The sequence below is a fragment of the Ailuropoda melanoleuca genome, chromosome 4 (genome assembly GCF_002007445.2).
Source record: "Ailuropoda melanoleuca isolate Jingjing chromosome 4, ASM200744v2, whole genome shotgun sequence".
Taxonomy (NCBI): domain Eukaryota; kingdom Metazoa; phylum Chordata; class Mammalia; order Carnivora; family Ursidae; genus Ailuropoda; species Ailuropoda melanoleuca.
The window spans coordinates 359,913-378,920 of NC_048221.1; the positions used below are offsets into that span (position 1 = coordinate 359,913).

At 62.9% G+C, this 19,008-nt stretch overlaps 2 protein-coding genes across 3 annotated transcripts in view; one reads left to right on the top strand and one right to left on the bottom strand.

The window, feature by feature from the left end:
- The window catches only part of PTBP1 (polypyrimidine tract binding protein 1), a 12,691-nt gene extending 10,839 nt beyond the window's left edge, over nt 1–1,852 (top strand). Inside the window, exons 13-14 of the mRNA XM_034659997.1 lie at nt 6–273; nt 356–1,852. Of these exons, the coding sequence (XP_034515888.1) occupies nt 6–273; nt 356–488 (401 nt within the window). The 3' untranslated portion in view covers nt 489–1,852. The remainder of the gene's footprint in view (nt 1–5; nt 274–355) is intronic.
- A 240-nt stretch (nt 1,853–2,092) lies between these two features.
- PLPPR3 (phospholipid phosphatase related 3) lies at nt 2,093–8,059 on the bottom strand. 2 transcript variants are annotated; one of them, XM_034657347.1, is made up of 8 exons: nt 8,007–8,059; nt 7,521–7,641; nt 4,998–5,183; nt 4,776–4,917; nt 4,502–4,697; nt 4,347–4,404; nt 4,095–4,268; nt 2,093–3,705 (listed from the first exon to the last, which is right to left on the bottom strand). In XM_034657347.1, the coding sequence occupies exons 2-8, from the start codon at nt 7,593–7,595 to the stop codon at nt 2,341–2,343; spliced, it is 2,196 nt and encodes a 731-aa protein (XP_034513238.1). In that variant the 5' UTR covers nt 7,596–7,641; nt 8,007–8,059; the 3' UTR covers nt 2,093–2,340. The 2 variants fall into 2 exon arrangements, with proteins under 2 accessions (XP_034513238.1, XP_034513237.1); XM_034657346.1 differs by having other exon boundaries at nt 4,095–4,404.
- Between the last annotated feature and the right edge of the window lie 10,949 nt (nt 8,060–19,008).

Consider the following 19,008-nt stretch of genomic DNA (forward strand, 5'->3'; position numbering starts at 1 on the left):
GGGAGGCTTGTGTTCGCGGAGGGGGTCCTGTCAGGGGTCTCTTTCCAAACTTCTGCAGCCGACGAGGGAGTTGCTGGCGTGTGCAGGGCTGCGGCGTGCCCGTTACGTGTCCTTCCTGGGCCCCTCGCAGGCCCTTGGCACAGCCAGGCCCTCCCTGAGCAGCAGCAGCAGCGTTCAACCCCCTTCTCCCCACAGGCCCTCTGTGTCCGAGGATGACCTGAAGGTCCTTTTCTCCAGCAACGGGGGGATCGTCAAGGGGTTCAAGTTCTTCCAGTGAGTGCTGCCCTGCCCCGCCCCCGGGCCTGCCCCAGGCTGCCTCCCCGGCCTGCCCTCACTCCCCTGTCCCCGTCCCCAGGAAGGACCGCAAGATGGCGCTGATCCAGATGGGCTCCGTGGAGGAGGCCATCCAGGCGCTCATCGACCTGCACAACCACGACCTGGGCGAGAACCACCACCTGCGGGTCTCCTTCTCCAAGTCCACCATCTAGGGCCGCCGCGGACCAGCCTGCCGGCGCCCAGCCACAACTTCCATCATTCCAGAGAAAAGCCACTTTAAAAAGCAGCTGAAGTGACCTTAAAAGACCAGAGATTTTATTTTTTTAAAAGAGAAATCAGTTTACCTGTTTTTAAAAAAATTAAATCCGATTCTCACCTTGCTCACCCTGGGGAGATGGGGCGCTGGCCTCAGGCTCTTGGTGACGAGTGGACAGTGCGCCCCGCCCCCTCCCCAGCCCCCTGAGCCTGTGCCTTCTGCAGCCTCTGTGGGGTGGGCGCTCCCAAACCTCGAACGGCTTTCTTGTGCCTTAAAACCCGCTGCTCTGGCAGGGCCCTCATGGCAGCAGACCTGGGGGGGGGCCTGGTGGGGGGGCCTCCCACGCAGGATCACGTGCCTGGTGCAGCGGGAGGCTGCGAGCTGCAGGGTCCAGCCGGCACCCCCAATCCGTTTAATCAAGTGTGTGATTCTCCCCACCCCAGCCCGGGGACCCCGACTGGGGCAAGACCCCGAGGGCACCATCCCTGTCCTCCTTCAGCTCCGAGCTCTGTGTCCACTGTAACCTCTGTATTATGCTTTGATGCAGTTGCAGACATCCGTGCCTAGCAATATTTCCAGTTGACCAAATATTCTAATCTTTTTTCATTTATATGCAAAAGAAATAGTTTTAAGTAACTTTTTATATAGCAAGATAAAAATGGTATGAGTGTAATCTCCGTTTCCTCGTCGTGGTATGACCTTGCATACTGTACTTTTCTATTTTATTCCTTGTAATGAAGTCGCAGGGCAGGATCTAGTTTCCAGGGGGGGGCCGGCTGGGGGCCGGCGCAGGGGAGCCCCGGTCCTTCCCGAGGACACCTCCAGATGCCTTACTCACACCTAACCTGTCCCTTCTCTGGGGGGACAAGCGCTCTTAAAACTTTCAGGGTTTCAGCTCTCCTGCAGATTTTGGACCAAAGTTTTGTTTTGTTTTTTTTTTGTCTGCCTCTAACGCTGGGGCCCCAGAAATTGGGACAGCGGCCCCCCGAGTCTTAACTGTCTCCGCACATCGTCCTGCACTCACGGGTCCAAGGGGCTCCCCTGCGAGCAGACCCCGCGCTGGCCAGCCCGTCCCTCCGGCCTGGACCCTCGAGTTTCCGTGTTGGGGTGGAACAAGGGTGTAAATATTTATAATTTTTTTATACCTGTTGTGAAACGAGGGGCAGCAAACATGGTTTTTTATAAAGGTGACAGATGTATATTTTGGTAACCCGCAGTTACAGGCTCAGTATTGTGACGGGGAGCGCGGCGCAGTCCACTGCCCACCCCCACGGCTTGTAATGCAGACAGAACCGAATTAAAGCGATTTTACAACTCCTACCTTTTCTGTAGGCTCTTTCTTCCTGTTCATGTTGTAGAGGGCAGCTGGCCAGTCTGCTGGACTTTTGAATAAATGTCTCTGCACCCTGCACTCGATTTCCTCTTTATTCCGTCTGTCTTCGCTGCTGTTTCCTCTCCTGTGTGCATTTAGCCTCTTGTTTCCCTCACTTCTGACGGGGTGGCGGGTGGGCTCAGGGGAGCCAAAACTTTGGGGGCCCGGGGTCTGGCTGCCCTGCAGCTTCCCAGGGGAAGCCTGCGTGTGTCTGCATGTCTGTTGCGGGGCAGGACTCGGCCACCCCCCCGCTGAGTGTGGGGCACCCCCTTTCCAACCCCCCACCCCTGGTGCGTGGTGGGGGGGTTCTTGGACCAGAGACTCAGGACTCGAGCCGGTATCAACCTTTTATTGTCTGCCTGTGAAGTGTTCCCCCCTCCCGCCCGCCTGCCCAGTGGCCTCCGGCTGCACCCCCATGCGGCATGCCAGCCCCCCGTCAGTCCTTGAACCTCCGGGCCGCCTGCATCTTGCGGTAGTAGCTCTCGGCCTCGGCCTCGCCCACGGCCTCGCGCTCGCCCAGCCCCAGGCCGCCGGCCTTGCGCCTCAGCGTGGACTCGCGGCTGGCCGGTCCCAGGGCGCCGTCAGCCACGCCCAGCGGGGGCAGCCCCTCGCCTGTGGCCAGGTTGACCGTGGCCACGGTGCCGAACCGCGGCTCCTCTTGGTCCACGTCGCTGATGGACGAGCCGGGGGACACACCTGGTGGCTTGGGTCCCCCGCGGAAGCCGCGAGCCAGGTCCCCCAGCTCGTAGCCACCCTCGCCCTCCACCCCCTTGGCCGCACCGCCTGCGGTCTTCCACTCCCAGGGCCCGTTACCCGCAGACAGGTGGACCACGGGGTGGTGGGGCGCGTGCGCGTCGATGGTGACGATGCTGGCCGAGTCGCGGTCTGACGGCGAGCGGTACTGCGAGGAGTCGGAGCTGGCACTGGAGGACGAGGCGGTCTCCGCCACCTTGGGGCCAGGCCCGCCCGGCGCCTTGGACATGGCGATCACCTGCAGCAGCCGCGGTGGGTTGGCCACTCGGGGCTGTGTGGAGGCTGCGGCCGCCACGGCCCCGCTCTTCTCCGCCATCATGAGCCACTTGGCCCTCACGGCCGCGCTGCTCTTGGGAGACAGGCCCGCGGCCGCCTGCGCCCCCTCCTCGGGGATGTGCACCAGCGGCTGGGGCCCGGCGCGCGGCGGGAGAAGGACGCGAGGCCCGAGTCCCGGCCGGGCCTGGACGGTGGGGTAGAGTGACGGCGGGGCCGGACCCCCTTCCTCGCCCTCCTCCTCGCCCTCCTCCTCCCCCTCCTCCCCCTCGTCCTCCTCCTCCTCTGCCATGGGCTCTGCGGGGGCCCGCAGGTGGCCCGGGCTGGCCTCGTCCGGCAGCCCCAGGCCACGGCCCTCCAGCGACTTGTGCTTCCACTCGCTGACGAGCTGCTTGGAGCGGGAGGCGTCGAGGGGCACATGGATGGTCATGTGGCGGCGGGCGGGGTCATCCAGCGAGGGCGTGCTGACGCGGGGCAGCGTGTGGCTGAAGGTGACCATGTTCTCCTTGCCCATGGGGCTGCGCGGGGCCAGCAAGTCCACGTCCACGCTGGCCCGCTTTAGGCTACCCAGTGAGGTCTTCTCTCTGGCTACGGGCCGGGGCACGCCTTCCAGCCGCCCCGGCGGGCCCAGCTCGTCGGTGCTCACAGACTTGTTCTGCTGGTACACGGAGTCGTGGCCCCGCTGGGTCAGTGCCCGCAGCGCATCCTTGGCAGGGGCCGGCGCCACAGGCTTCTCGGCAGTCGGGGCCTGGAAATTGCCCACTGCGTGGCAGGCCTGGGGGTGAGGCAAGGGCTGAAGACCAGGGTTCTCACCAGGCAACAGAACTGCCAAGGTGGTCTGAGGGGGGAAGGCTGGCCCTCGGTGCAGAATCAGAGGGCAGAGTCTCACTCTTTTCCCAGTGGGGCAAACTCTGGTTAGGCCACTCAGGCTCTGAACACTTGGCAAGTCTGAGACTCCAGCATTCCAAGGGAGAGACTCACCAGAGTCCCCCTAGGGCAGGGCCAGTCCGACCCCTCAGACCACCTTGCTGGGGGCCAGGCCTCACCCGGCTCACAAACCTCCCCCCTCTGACCATCCCCCGGGGGCCGGCCTCCCCCCGCGGACCGCCCCCCACCTCCGACCTGCCCCTGGGGGCCGGCCTCCAGCCTCCCCCGCCCCCTCACCAGGTAGGCGGCGATGCCAGCCCCGATGAGGAAGCCCGCGTAGACGTCCACCGGGTGGCTGCGGTACTGGGTGATCTGGGTGAGGCCGCAGACGCCCGCCGCGATGGCAAAGGCGAACACCAGGATGGGTTTGAGCAGCTTGGTGGTGTCCGAGATGACCGAGTTGAAGTACATCTGGGGGCGGGGCGGGGCGGGGCGGGTCAGAGCGGCGGCCCCCGCCGGCGGCCGGGCTCGGGGCGGGCCAGGACTCACCGACACATAGACGGCAGCGAAGGCGGACAGCGTGGCGTGCTGCGAGGGGAAGGTCTTCCTGTAGGAGGCGGCAGGTGAGCGCGGCCGGCTCTGCCCCCCCCCCCACTCGGGGGCTCCGACCCCCGCCCCGCACGGCTGCGTGGGGGCCAGCTCACCGCGCAGACAGGATGGCGTGCGTGTCGTGGCCGGAGCAGATGTCCTGCGTGATGTAGGGATTGGCCTCACACGACGTGCCCAGCAGCGTGTAGTTGGGCTTGCAGACCGTCAGGAAGAAGGGCGCGTGGTAGCCGGTGGCCAGCTGGATGACGTCGGTCACCAGCGCGGTGGCGCACAGGCCGAACACGTGGACGCCTGCGGGGCAGCGGGGTCAGGGCTGGGGACGGGAGCCCGGCACGTGCACACGAGGGGGGGTGCCATCTAGCAACTCACCCACAAACCGCACGGTGCGCCGCAGGAAGGAGTTAAAGCTGCAGCCCCCCGCGTTGATGCTGCCCTCGGCCCCGCCTGGGCCCCCGCCGCGGCCCCACAGCCGGGACTGCAGGCAGTACAGCACGCCCTCGCCGACCATGATCTGCCCGACAGGGAGGCGTTCAGCCAAGCTCCTGGCCGGGGCGCCCGCAGGCCGGCCCAGGCCCCCCGCCGGGCACTCACCGAGGCCGCAGGGGCAGCAAAGGCCAGGCTGAGAAGCATGAGCAGCGGGATGAGCTCCTCATTGGTCTCCACGTAGGGCATGGAGAGCGAGCGGTCGTAGCACTGGAAGCCCACCTTGGCCGGCTGGAAGAGGTCGGTCAGCTCCAGGAAGTACAGGGACACGATGGAGGATGCCACTATGGGAAGCTGCGGGGGGCGGCGGCCACGGTCACCCCACCCATCCGTGACCCATGCTGCAGTGCGTCCGTCTGTCCGGCCAGCCCGGGCATCGCCGCCATCCTCCACTCACTGCAGCCACAAGTGGCGACCGAGCTCAGATCTGAGTGGGACCTTCTTATGGACGCTGACTCTCCCAGGGCCCTACACCTTCCCTTCTGGGCCACGGGTGTCCAACTCGAACACCCACAGGGGCCGGGCTGGGGCTGGCACTATGGGGACCAGAGTATACAGGTGCCCCGGGGGCCTGGCTGCCTCAGGAAGTCCCCCTCTCCATCCCATGGACGAGGAAGCAGATACAGACGAAGCCCACGAGAGGCCTCCCTGTTCACGCCTGCCTTGGACCGCACTTTAAGGGGGGCCTCGGCCCTCCATCCGGCCCTCACTGGGGGTCCCTGGAGGGGAAAACGCAAAAGCTGGGTCTGTAGGAGCCACTGCTCTAGTCCAAGGAACGCACTGAGCGCTTGCTGCATGCAGGAATGAGGCCCAAGGCGCTGAGTGAAGGGGTTCCCAGCCATCTGCTGGACTTGAATCTTGGCTCCACCACTCCCCCGTGCCTCAGCTTCCCCAGCTGAAAACAGGAATGGGAGTCACCACTTTCCAGGGCTTCAAGGTACAAGCGGATGAGTAAGTATACAGAAGGTGCCTGCACAGTGCCCAGCACACCGGGGCCTTTAGTGAATACTAGCTCCAGTTATTCCCTCCATGACCATGAGCACAACTGGGCTGGGGCGGCCTGACCACGCCAGGGTTTTCGGCAGGGTCTGGGGAAGAGGGTCCTTGGAACTGCCCTTCTCTGCTGATGCCCTCATGGCTCTCCAAGCTTCCGGGCAGTGTGGTTACGGCTGCGACGACTGCCCCCTCCTGCCCTCTGCCCCCACCTCCACCCAGCCGGACCACGCTGGAGGCAGAACCAGCAACACCTGCTGGCGGGGGCCCACACTGGAGCCCACCACCCCCAGAGGGTCTCTCTGTGCCACCCACTTCTTGCATCTGGAGACCCTCCCCAGAAACCAGGGAGCATATCAGGCCCACAGGAAAATTATCCACGAACGTGACATCCTGCCCACGTACTTCTTGTGTGTGTGCGTGCGTGTGTGTGTGCAAACGTCTATGTAAGACTCACAATAAAAGAAAACCGAACTACAGCCCTGCATCCATCAGACTTGCCCGCTCCAAAGCACGGTTGCACACAGTGCTGGCTCCAGGCGTAACGGGCATGGGCGCCCCATAAAACGGTGTGGCCTCCATGGGGAGAAATTTGGAAAGACCCACCCTGGTCCCCAGGGATGTGATCTTCAGAGACGCTCACGCTTGGCGGACCACAGGGCTTTCCTGACAGTAGTGTCTGTGGCACCCGCGGAGCGTGCAGCTACCGTGGGTGGCGACCCGGCTGGGGTACGACACAGCCCTGCAAAGGGGTGGGTCTGTGGGAAGCTGCAAGCTGCCCTGGGAAAAAGCCAAGAGCAGAGGCTTGTCTAAAAAGGTGGTGGGGGAGGGTTGCACATCTGAAAGATTTGAGTGGGCGTGTGGAACACTTTCTGGAAGGACACAGGTGAGAGCAGGGGATGAGGACCGGAGGGAGGAAGCAGGTTTGCAGGGACCCTGAGAACGCATCTGGAAAACAATCACATTTTCTGCTCCTGTGGAGGGACCCACTGGCCTGGGGGTTAGCCACCGGCTCTGTGACCCTGCATGGGGACAGTTTGCTCAGGACCGGGGACCCCACTCATCCACCCATGCCCTGCCTGGAGCCCTCCATGGAGTGGGGGTGTTCCTGGCAGGTGCAGTGGCGCAGACTGGCCACAGGACGTATCCCAGGATGGCCAAGCAGGACCCCGAGCCACCATCCGTGTGAGTACGTGCCAGGTGACCGCATTAAGATTCTGTTCTTTTACACATTCATGAAGCCCTCACCGCGTGCCAGGCCTGTTCTACCAGAGGCTTATGGGATGTGCCCGGCCTTCTCCATGAGCAGGGGAGGGGTCTGAACTTGGACCCTGACGTCTCATAGCCCACGTGCTGGAGGAAGACCCTGCACCCCAAGCCCCTCGTGGCCGCAGCGCCCTGCTCCAGCCCCTCCAGGCGCGCTACCGGCCTGTACCCCAGTCTGAAGGTCCCACTTCCCAGCACTTGCCCCGGCTGTCTCCTTAGCCCAGAACACCCTTCTGTGCCTCTGGAACTCCTACTTACTCCTCCGACCCTGGCTCTGCCCCTACCTGCGGCTGACCCGAGCTGTGCCCACCCCTGACCTTCAGCGGTAGAGGTCCCCGAGGGCATGTGGAACAGAGGCCCCGCCCCCCTCACCTCCACAAAGTAGAAGCAGGGAAGAAGCGTCATGCTGTCCTTTGGGGTTTTATTCTTCTCCTTGGTCGCGATCATGGTGCCGCGAGCTCCACAGGCCGTGGTTGGAGGGGACAAAGGCGTGCTGGAGGAGGGGAGGCGCAGTCTGAGCCCTGGGGGGACCCGGTGCCCAGCGCCTGCGGCGGAGGGGCGGGCAAAGATGCGCAAGAACCGCCCAGGGAAACTGAGGCTGGGGGAGAAGGGTGTCCCCGCGGCCTCCCCCGCGCACTGCGGCCGTGCCAAACAATCCAGCTGCCGGGCACCCCCCCACACACACACCCCAGATGGGGGGTCGGGAGGGGCCCAGTAGAGGGCGGGGCCGGCCTGATTTAGGAGTCCCCGGGCTGGGGCCGCTCCCGGCGTCAGGGCCGGGGCGCCCAGGGGGAAAAGGAGGGTCCCGGCGGCCGGAAAAGGGGTGCGGCCCGGGCCCTCCGCCCGCAGGCCCCTCACCTGGCGCGCGGGCGCTCGGAGGGCGGAGCCGGCGGCCGCGCCGGGCGGGGGCTGCGNCGGGTCCCCGTAGGGGCGGGCTAGGGCCGGGGTCGCCGCCCCCCTCCTCTCCCGGGTTCCTCGGGTCGGCCTCGGGAGCCCCATCGACGTCGGGCGCGGGGCGGGGTCTCTGGGTCCCTGGGTCGCTGGCTATCTCGCCCTGTCTCTGCCCGCCCCAGGCCGCGTCTCTGTCCCCTCCCCGGGGCCCGCCGCTCGCCGGCGCGCGTTTCCATGGCGAGGGCCCCGAGCGCCGGCGCAGTCTGGAGACAAAAGAGGCTGGGGGGGCTTGCCCTGGCTCTCTACCGTGCCCCCGCTGCCCCTCTCCCCCGCCCCGCGCCTCGCGCGCCCACCCGGGGTCTGCCCTCTGCTCCACGGGTCTCCAGGCCCCTCGCCAGGCTCCCAGCGGGCCGGGGCGCACGGCAGGCTGCCCCGGGATGCGGGGGCGGCGGGTACGGTCCTCGCGGTGAATACGGGGTGCGCGCCTGGCGCTTGCTGTTGGCGGGTGTGTCCTCCTTACCACACACACCCATGTGGGGTACGGACTGGCTGACCCTTCATTTTATGAATGGGGAAACTGAGGCCCAGGAGCTTAAATCACTGTCCAAGGTCGCCAGGCCCAAAACAACAAGATTTTATTCGGTTCATTTATTCACCATCTCTTGAGCACCCACTGTATACTTGACCGTACGCATGACCAGTGCTGCGTCAGGTTGGCCATGCCGCCTCCCCAAGACCTCACGGTGGGCCTCGGGTTTTTCTGGCAGCCAGGGGCGGAGCCAGGGCAGCCGTTGGAAATCCTGGTGTTGGTGTCGAAAGGCGACCACAAACAGCCCTCCAAAGGTAGGAGGAGAAGGGGAAAATGGGGCAATCGCTCTTGGGTGCTTCCTGGGGGGCAGGAGTAGGAACACTTGTCCTGGGGGACCCTGCTGACTTCGCGGGGGTCTGGGAGAGGGTGTGGGGGAATCTAAGGATCAGGGGTGGAGGTCCTTCTTCCCATCGGATCCCCAGTGATGGAGATGGGGCAAGGCCTGGCTGTGGTGGCACATTGTCCAGCTGGGGAGCCTGGTCTTGCGTGTGGGACACTAGGGAGCCATGGGAGGGTTTAGAACAGGAAAGTGGGGTTGGGCACACCTGGTGCCACTCAAAAATGGACCTGTAGCAGCTCAGTCCCCGGGGCTCTTGGGGGGTTCATGAGGCAGCAGGTGTGAGCAGGGACCTGAGGTCACCCAAGTGGGGAGGGATGGAGCTGCTGTCCCCACAGCCAGTCCCTTCTCCTTTCATGCTCTGGCCAGCCTGGTCCATGGCAGGGGAAAGGGTGGACGGGCGGGATCAGGAGAAGAGAGGGGAAGCAGGCTCGAGGGCACTGGACTGAGGGACACTGCACCGTGAGGCTCGGTGAGGACCAGGCACGAGCCTCCAGGACCCCACCATTCCCTAGACTCCCACTCCCCAAACTTCCTGGAAGAGCCCCCGACAGCCCCAGACACATACTGGTGTCCCTGTGGCATGGGAGGACCGGCACCCTTCCCAACCTTTCAGTTTCACCTTGGAAATAAAACCTATTTTAATAAATTAGCTGTTCTAAGGGACGCCTGGGTGGCTCGGTCTGTGAAGCGTCCGCCTTCTGCTCAGGTCATGATCTCAGGGTCCTGGGATCGAGCCCCACACTGGGCTCCCTGCTCAGCAGAGAGCCTGCTTCTCCCTCTGCCTGCCTCTGTTCCTCTACCCCCTGCTCTTGCGTGCTCTTTTCCTCACTCTCAAATAAATAAATAAAATCTTTTTTAAAAATGAGCTGTTTTGGGGCGCCTGGGTGGCACAGCGGTTAAGCGTCTGCCTTCGGCTCAGGGCGTGATCCCGGCGTTGTGGGATCGAGCCCCACATCAGGCTCCTCTGCTATGAGCCTGCTTCTTCCTCTCCCACTCCCCCTGCTTGTGTTCCCTCTCTCGCTGGCTGTCTCTATCTCTGTGGAATAAATAAATTAAAAAAAAAAATGAGCTGTTTTAAACTGTGCAATGCAATGGTTTTTTAATATCTTCATGGAGTTGTGCAACCATCACCACAGTCTAATTCTAGAACATTCCATCACTCCAAACAAACCCCGTCGCCATCAGCTGTCACCCCCCCACCCCCTCCCTGGCCCCCGCGAGCCCCCTTCCCGTCTGTGGAGGAGCCTGTTCTGGATGTGTCACACACGTGGACTCACACCCCTCGTGGCCTTCTGTGACCAGCTCTTCACAGAGCGTCCTACAGTTTTTATCTGTGGGAACCTGGGTGGGTCCTCACCTGCCCTCAGTCTGTGCATCTGTGAAGTGGGTAGGAGCGGCCATGGTGCCCAGAAGGCCCCAGCCCTCTGCTCTCCCGGACTCAGAGAGGGAAAGCAGCTGGGCTCCAGCCACACAGTCAGACCTGCCCGAATGGTCCTGGACCTGTGGGGAGGGGAGCCCGGGCTCTTCTCAGGGATGGGGCTGAGACTGAGGCGTCGCCCCATCCCCAGTGACAACGGGATGTCGGAGCCTTGCTGGCCTCCATTCCGGCTCAGAGGACTCACTTCTGGGGGTGGGGGTGGAAGGTCGGGGGTCCCCCCTGCCCCCCAGAATTGCTGCTGCTGAACACGGATCTCCACCAGGAGCAGCCGCAGAGGCCCCCGGCAGATTCGGAAGGACCTGCTCCTGCAGGAGGGGACAGGGGTGACATGGTGGGAGGCGATGCTACGGGAGAGAGAAGCCCGTGGGGGGGCCCAGCCAGCCAGCCTCTGCTGCTGGACCCCTGCTTCCAGACGTTTGCAGTATGACAGAGTCCCGGTGAACCCTTCGGTACTTCTGCGGGGCAGGCACACCAGCAGGGCCAACCGGCGTCCACCGGCACAAGTTTAAAGACTGCCCACATCCCCACATCTTGACCCGTGCCGGCTGCTACGATTGTGACATTTTTGCCGTTGCTGGGCGGGGGGACGGTGCCTTCCTGTGCGGTCTGCATCTCCGTGCAGGCGCTAACCCTTCCGTGCTGGCCCACCCTGGCGGCCGCCCCCGCGGGGACCGGTGACGGCGTTCCAAGCGGCCGAAGGGTGAACTTGCTCGCAGCCCGCCTGCTCCTTGCTCTCTGACCCAAGCCCTTGGTCTCCGCGGAACTAACACACTTGCGATCTGCAGACCGCCGGCCTTGAGGAGTGAAGGCCCGGCTTTCCCAGGAGATAAGCCTGCCTGCATTCAGAAACCGCTGCTGGGATGCCAGCGAGTCCGGTCAGGGTCATGCCGACCAGCACACCACAGCCGCCCGGGCTCTGCTCCTCCCGCACACAGCCCCCCTCCCTCGAGGCAAGTGGCCTTTGGGGCCTCCATCTGCCTCTTCCCAGGTCACCTGCTTCCTGAATAAAGCCGCCTTCCCTTTCCCACCATCACCTGGCTCCCGAGTATTGACTTTCTAGCCATGAGCAGCCGAACCCGAGTTCGGAACCGGTTCTCTGTCCAGGAACAGACTGATGATTCACCTTCTGGGGCGGAGGAACCCCGTAGCCAGGATCCCGTGGCAGGTTACTCCCCAAGCTGGGATTTGAACCCAAATCACTGTACAGACTGAAATTCACGTCTCCGCTGCTCTGGCCCCAGCTGGGCCCCATGAGGCCCTGGCCCCCAGTTCTGCCTTCTCCTGACTTCATTTCCCCGTCCACCGGCCCGTGACGCCAGCCTCTGCAGGAGCGAGGCGCTGGTACCACGGCTCCGCAGACCGTCTGTGGGGGCCGGCACTGGCTGCCAGGTGGCAGTGGGGGACGTCCGTCACGCCTCCCAGGGGCCTCCACACACCGTGACCCCTTCAGACCAGGGTGGCCCCGACAGTGTGTGGGTGGACGTCCTCACCCACTGGGGTGGCACCTGCCAGGACCAGGCTGTGCCCGGATCTGGAGGGCCTCCTCTCGCCAGAGGAAAGCTAGTCCAGGAGGGGGCCCCCGGGGTGAGCGTGGAATTGGAATTCGATGTCTCAAACATTCGAGCGTTTCAACAGTGTGAGAAACGGTATTCATTAAACGCCACACGTCAAGCGCTGTGGAGCTCTGAGATCCCGTGGGTGGGGCAGTCAGACATGGATCAAGGTAGGGCCGCGCACCTTCAGCCAGGGCTCGTGGGTTTGTGTCCCACCCGGGGCACCAAACAAACCAACCAAAGAGCTGTACACGGGCACAGCCTCCTTCTCCCCGGGGCCTTGTGGCAGAAGTTGCCACTGCTCCACGGGAACAGTGCTCTTCCCAGATACTGGAATCTATTCTCGACTCCGCACCAGGGCAGACAAGCCTGGGGGAGGGGGGAGTGCTGTGACCCCCCCCCCATGCCGGGAGCCCAGCCCAGACCATCACTCCTCCTACCTCCCACGCCGTGGTGCCTGCAGCCTTGGCCCTCCTTATGCCCACCACACCCTGGGCCTCCCTGCCCTTGGCCCCAAGGCTGCACCCTAATAAAGAAAACGTTCCCATTCTGTCCTCGGGACCCTGACTTTGGCTTTGCTGGGCAGGCGGGGCATGGACGCTAGGGGCCTCCAGCCCAAGGGGCCATGTTCCCCAAATGCACTCGCAAGCCCAGAGAGGCAGTGCCGCTCTTCTCTCCCTGCAGAGGCTCAGAGAGGCTGCATGACTCACCTGAGGTCACACAGCCAGTATGAGCTCCGATCCCAAATCTGTGGCATTGCCCTTGACCACCTCTCGTTTTGGCAGACAATATACTGAGCAGAAAAGTCAGAAGACACACAAGGAACTGGAGAGACTGTGTGTCCCTTGAGTCACAGAAGGGTGTGTACCTGACATAGAAAGGGCTAAAATATGAATATTAAATAATGTATAAAATAATATGTAAAACATGTAATGGATAGAATTATACACTATGTATTGTAGTTTATGAAGCTAAATAAAATTGTGCTAAGATAAATTAAATAAGGGCGCCTGGGTGGCTCAGTCGGTTGGGTGCCCGACTCTCGGTTTCGGCTCAGGTCATGATCTCAGGGTCGTGAAGTCGAGCCCTGCGTGGGGCTCCACGCTCAGCCGGGAGTCGGCTTGTCCCTCTCCTTCTGCCCCTCCCCCTGCTCGCACGCGTGCTCTCTCTCTCAAAAACAGAAGAAAAGTCAGTGACATCAGTCTAACATGGAAGGATACGGTCGGTACGGAAACAACAGTCCAACGGCAGGTAAAGGTAAGGGGTGTAAACAGGTGCTTCACAGCAAAGACCCCAAAGGCTCCTGAGTAGCTGGGAGCCCCTCACCTCGCTGGGGTACGAGAGACATGAACAAGCCTCCCGGAGACCCTGCTTTCCCGCGAGCGGACGTGCGGAAAGCTACCATCTGAGAACAAGCAGTGTGGGCGTCCGGCTCGGCGGGCGGGGCAGCGAGCCAGCAGCGCCAGGTCTGGGGTGCCCCGCGGGGTCTCGCCCCACGTACACAGTCCAGTGCCCTGCAGGAGACCCCGGAGCGCACTCGCAGGGGAACGTGGCACAGCCGTGGAGAAGGTCCGGCTCCCCGGGCCACCGCCCCACGGGGTCTCCATGGGACGGTGGCGACCTGGAAAGCGTGCTTTGGGAACAGCGTGCGTGGCGGGGGAGACACCTGTCGCCTCCTGGCTGGCGCCCCCAGAAGCCCGCGAACACGGCGGCTTTGCTGGGCGGGGACGCAGAGAGACTTCCCAATCTTTCCAGCAGGGACTTTTTTTTTTTTAAAGATGTATTTATTTATCATTTCAGAGAGAGAGGGGGAGTGAGCAAGCGAGCGGGGGCAGGGGCCGAGGGAGAGAGAGAAGCTCCGGAAGCTCCAGCCCCCCCTACTCGATCCCAGGACCCCGAGATCTCGACCCTGAGATCATGACCTGAGCCAAAACCCAGAGTCGGAGCCCCCCGGCCAGCCCTCCTGCAGGGACTCTTCACGCATCTTTCAGCGGTTGAACCGTAGGAGGGTAGAAGTTAAATTGAAAATGGAGCGAGTTAAAGAGCAGAAACCCACCGTGGGCGCCTGGAGGGCCCGTGGCGTGAGCTCGCAGCCTCACGCAAGCGCCAGCACCGCTGACCCAGAGTCGCCGGAGGTCACCTGGTGTCTGAGGCAAACCCAGGCCCCAAACCCCAGGGCCCACAAGGCGACAGCACATCTCTGTCCTCTCCTGGCCGCTGGGGGAGAGTCAGGGATGTACTTCTCCACCGTGAAGGTGAGGACAGGGGCTCTCGGGGGCCAGCACTCTGCCCGGAGCTGCCCCTCAGCCCCCTGCCCTGCACCTGGGTGCCCCGATGTCGCCCAGCACCCCCAGAAGCCCCCGGTGCTCAGCCAGACTGACCAGCCACCAAGGTTTGTCGAGTTGCCATTAACCCATTTTACAGATTGGGAGGCTAAGGCCCAGCAAGGAATATCAGTGGCTCAGGAACTAAAGAGGTCACGTCACTGCCTGCTCATTATTCAGATGGGGAAACTGAGGCCTGGGGGGCCCAAGAGCTTCCCCCAGCCTGGAGCCGTAACCCTGACACAAGAAAGCAGTGTTTTTCTCTTTAACGGAGAAGAGAAGAGAAAGGGACATAGACTTACTACAGGCTGAGCCTCCCCCTCTTTCCCTAGACGCCCCCGGATCCGCTCGAGTCCTGTGTGGCCCCCAGCAGCCACTGTCCTGCCCCTGGGCCGTTGCCTGTTCCGTCACCATAGTTGGAGTGGGAGGGGGCCGAGGCCACAGCTTCCAGCCCCCACTTCCCCTCCACCACCAGGGGAAGGCCTTGAAGGACACCCACCCAGGGCTCCCCGGCACCCTTACCAAGCCTCGGCCTCCAGGCAGCCTCTGTCCCTGTACTCACCTGCCTGCCTCCCCAGGCCTCGGTGTGAGCCACACCTGGAGCAGAGCACCCAGAGCGGGGTCACGAGGGCCGGGCCCTGCCTGCTTTCCAGCACAGTGTCAGTCTGTCCTTCTTTCTCTCTCTCTTTGGGTAAATTTTACTTAAACCTACTTCATATTCCGTACAATTCACCCATTTAACATTTCAGGGATATTTAGCACCTTCACAACGTTGTGCAACCACCACCTCTTTCTGATTCCAGAACATTCCATCAGCCCCAAAGCAACCCCATCCCCATCAGCCGTCACCCCTCATCCCCTCCCCATCCCCTCCCCATCCCCTCCCCAGCCCCCGGCCCCTGCGAGCCCCCTTCCTGTCCGTGGATGAGCCTGTTCTGGACGTGTCACACCCGTGGACTCCCACGCCGCAGGGCCTTCTGCGTCTGGTTCCCTCCCTGAGCGTCAGGGGCTCGGGTCTGTCCCCAGGCAGCGCGGGGGGGCGCCTCGCTCCTGCTCGCGGCCCAGGGACGCTCCGATGCGTGGGGGACACGTCGTGTGTATCTGTTCCTCTGTCACCTAATGGTTTAGTACACTCCTATGTGTGTTAGGTAACTGAAGCCCCATGGGGTAGGGCTGTTCTCACCACCACACCGAACAACTAGGGAAACTGAGGCTCAGGACGCCGTATTTCCAGCCCAGGATCCCAGAGCCCAGCAGAATCAGGGTGCAGACAGCAGGTGCATGTCTGCTCCCCGGAGAAGAGCCTGGGAGTGAGGAGGGGCCGGGCCGGGTGGTGGTGACAGTGACAGGGACATGACGAGGTGACAGAGTGGCTTCCCGCGCTTACCTCGCCCCTGCTATGGGCCGAGCACTTTCCTCAGGGCGGTGCTGTGGCTGTCACCCACTTTGCCAGTGGGGCAGTGGAGGCACGGCCACTCAGCCCCACTGGCACGGGCGAGCCTCGGCGCCCCGCGGCCCTGTGGTCTCTGCGGGGGCGCGTGGGGGGCATGTGAGGGGCACGTGGGGGCCACGTGGGGTGCCATGCTGGCAGAGGTGGACGCCCCAGGTGCGTGGACACAGGGGGCTGGGCCGACGGAAGGCGTGGCCCGTCCAGAGCAGAACTCAGCCGGTGTCTGCAGGGGGACAGGCAGAGGGGACGCAGCCCCATGTGCACAGGCTGAGTGCATCCCAAAGGGGAAACTGACTTCACAGAACCGCCCGACCAGGGCTCAGGGTCAGCACCGTCCGCAGGGAGACGCACAGACCCAGCGGCCTCAGACGTGATGCCCGAGGAGTCACAGCGTCCACCTGTGGGACTCCTGCCAAGGACGCACGACTGCTTCCAGCCGCACATTAGGACCCCTGCAGGGTGGGCAGCTCCCTGCAGACATCACAAGGGACAGGTCCTGGGGCTGCCCCAGAGCCCAGGAGACGCCACAGGGGGGTCCTGCACTGGACGAGGGACGCAGGGTGGGAGGCAGGAGGCCCACAGAGGAGGCCAACTTTGAACCAACCTTCACTCCTGGCTATTTCGGGGGAAGCTGGGGCGCGCAAACCTGGGGATTCTTCCGACTTAGGCAAGCATGAAGAATTAAAAAGCATTTCTTTTTTTGTTCCCCAGTTTGGTGAGCTCTTCTCTTTATGTTTCTGTAGGTTTAAACTTCTCAGTTATAAATAAATGCATAAATATCTCCTTTTAGGGGTGCTTGGGTGCTTCTGCGGGTGAAGCATCTGCCTTCGGCTCAGGTCATGGTCCTGGGGGTCCGGGGATCGAGTCCCACGTCAGGCTCCCTGCTCAGTGGGGAGCCTGCTTCTCCCTCTGCCTGCTGTCCCCGCTGCTTGTGCTCTCTCTCTCTCTCAAATAAATAAAATCTTAAAAAATATATGTATCTCCTTTTCGCCAGGACTTCTCCCTGCAGACATCAGCAGAGGGTTGTTCTCTGGGGGGGGCGTCCCGGGCACTGTGGGGGGCTGAGCAGCAACCCTGAGTCCACCCCCTCAATGCCAGGAGCACCCCCAGTGCGACAACCACAGATGCCCCCAGACATCGCCCGGTGTCTCCTGGGACACAGTCACCCCAGGTGAGAGCCACAGCCTTAGAAGGAAAAAGGGATCTCCGACACGAAAGGGGGGCAGAGAGATGCTTCTGTAGGTCTCGGGAGGGCATACAGCTCTGTGGCCCTCACCGCCTTTTCCGTCCCTTTCCTGTCCCCCACTGAGTGGGGCTCACTCCAGCCCCTAGACATGCAGGCCACGTCCAGCTTTGCTGGGGCCGCAGGGACCCCCAGAGGGAAGGAGTGCAGGGAGGGGCAGTGTCAGCTTCCACGACTCTTGGAGGAGTCAGGACCGCCCTGCGTCCTCCCCGGGGTGCAGCTCTGACCCCCACACTCCCTGTGGTCCCTAAGGCACAAGGAGGAAGTGATGCGAGCCCAGCTGCGGGGCAGCCCCAGTGGCCTCCCCAAGTTGGGGCTTGGGGGGGGTGGCAGGCAGGGGGTACCCCCGCCCGGCTCCTGCCCAGCCATGGCCATGGCCCTCGCACCCGTCCTGCTGGCCGTGTGTCCGGCCACATGTCCATCTGTCTGTCTGGGTCCTGCTGATCCTGGGGGAATGTCCACTCCAGCCAGTCAATCCAATGCCCTCACCTCAGAAATGGGGACATTGAGGCAGGACCAGGCCAGGTCTTTATCCACTGCTTGGAATGAATGCCCCTGAGGGGAGGGCAAGAGGACAGAGTGGGGGATCTCCGGGCCATTTGTAAAGTGCGAAAAACCGCGCGGGTGTTGTGGGAATTAAACGTGAGCGGTGAGCTCTGGGGCCTCCCGTACCTAAGCGCTCGGGAAGTGCGGGGGCGCGGGTGGGGGTGCGCGGGTGGGGGCGCCGNTGAGGCTGTCCGGGGGGCCTTCATCTTGACAAGGATGTTCCGTGCCTCAGTTTACTGGTTTGCAAAACAGCGACTTCCCCCTCCTGCTCCTTCAAACCCTCCCGGCCTTCCTGACCACGTGCTGCCATGCCCCCCAGGTCTCCCCCACCCCCAGCAAGGGCTGCCGGCCAGGCCCCGCCCCTTGCACCTGCGAACCCCGCTGGCGCGCTGCAAGCCATGGGACACCCATTTCACAGATGCGGAGATGGAGGCTCCGAGAGGTCCTGGGCCTGGGTGAGGTCACACAGTGGCTCTGCCCTCTCCGCAGTCTGGGGGCTCCCTGGGCCCCAGCGGTGACAGAGACCATGGGGGGCAGGAAGTTGAGCCTCACTCTGGGCCCCACATGGCAGGTGTCCATTCATGCTCTGTTGCCCGCTCCCTGGGGTCCTGTGATGTGTGGAGCGACCCTGCCCTGGGGTCTGGGGGGCTGCCTGGCCTGGACCACCCCCCCTTCCCTCTGCCCAACCCTCTCATGCCAAACTAGGGGCTGGGCCTCCCCCGCTCTACAGTCTGAACTGGCCCCCTGGTATCAGGACAAGGCCCCAGGAGGGTTGAACTCAAGCCCGGTGTCCAGACCCCAGGCCCAGCACCCCCGTACCTCAGGGGCAAGAGCACAGAACAGAGGCTCGGGACCTCCCAGGCAGCTACGGGGAGTCACGGACGGGGCCAAGCCCGGCCGGCCAAGGTCAGCATCACTCACCTGTTTGACATCAACGTCGACGCTCGGCCCAGAGAAGCTCAAAGACAGTGTCCTCCTACAGGCGGGTGGGCAGGGCCAGCAGGCCTGTGGGAACCCGTCACTCATCCTGCAGTAAACATCTATGGAGTGCCTACTGTTTACAAAGCCCCATGCAGATTCTGGGACACGGCCTGGCATACAACAGCCTTGGTGGGGACAGAGCCATCCAGACAGCCCCACAGTCACCGGTTGGGCACACAGGACCCCCGTGCCTCCCAGCCTTGCCCTGGCCAGCCCCAGATACCTCAGCCCCAGCCTTGCTGCCAACTTCACCCTGTCTGGCGTCACTTCCACCCCTCTCTGGTTTCCTGTTCACCATCGGGCATTGTTTCCCTCGACTGTACCTTCAGTCCTCCCCCGCCCGCAGCCTTCCCACCCTGAAAATCAGCAACCTGGGGCAGGGCAGGATCCCCAGGGCCTAGCATAGGACCAAGAATACAGTTGGTACTCAATAAGTGTTTTGTAAGTGAATTAACGCAACAGTGACAAATGTTACAAAGGAGTGGCCCGTAGTGCCAGAGAACAG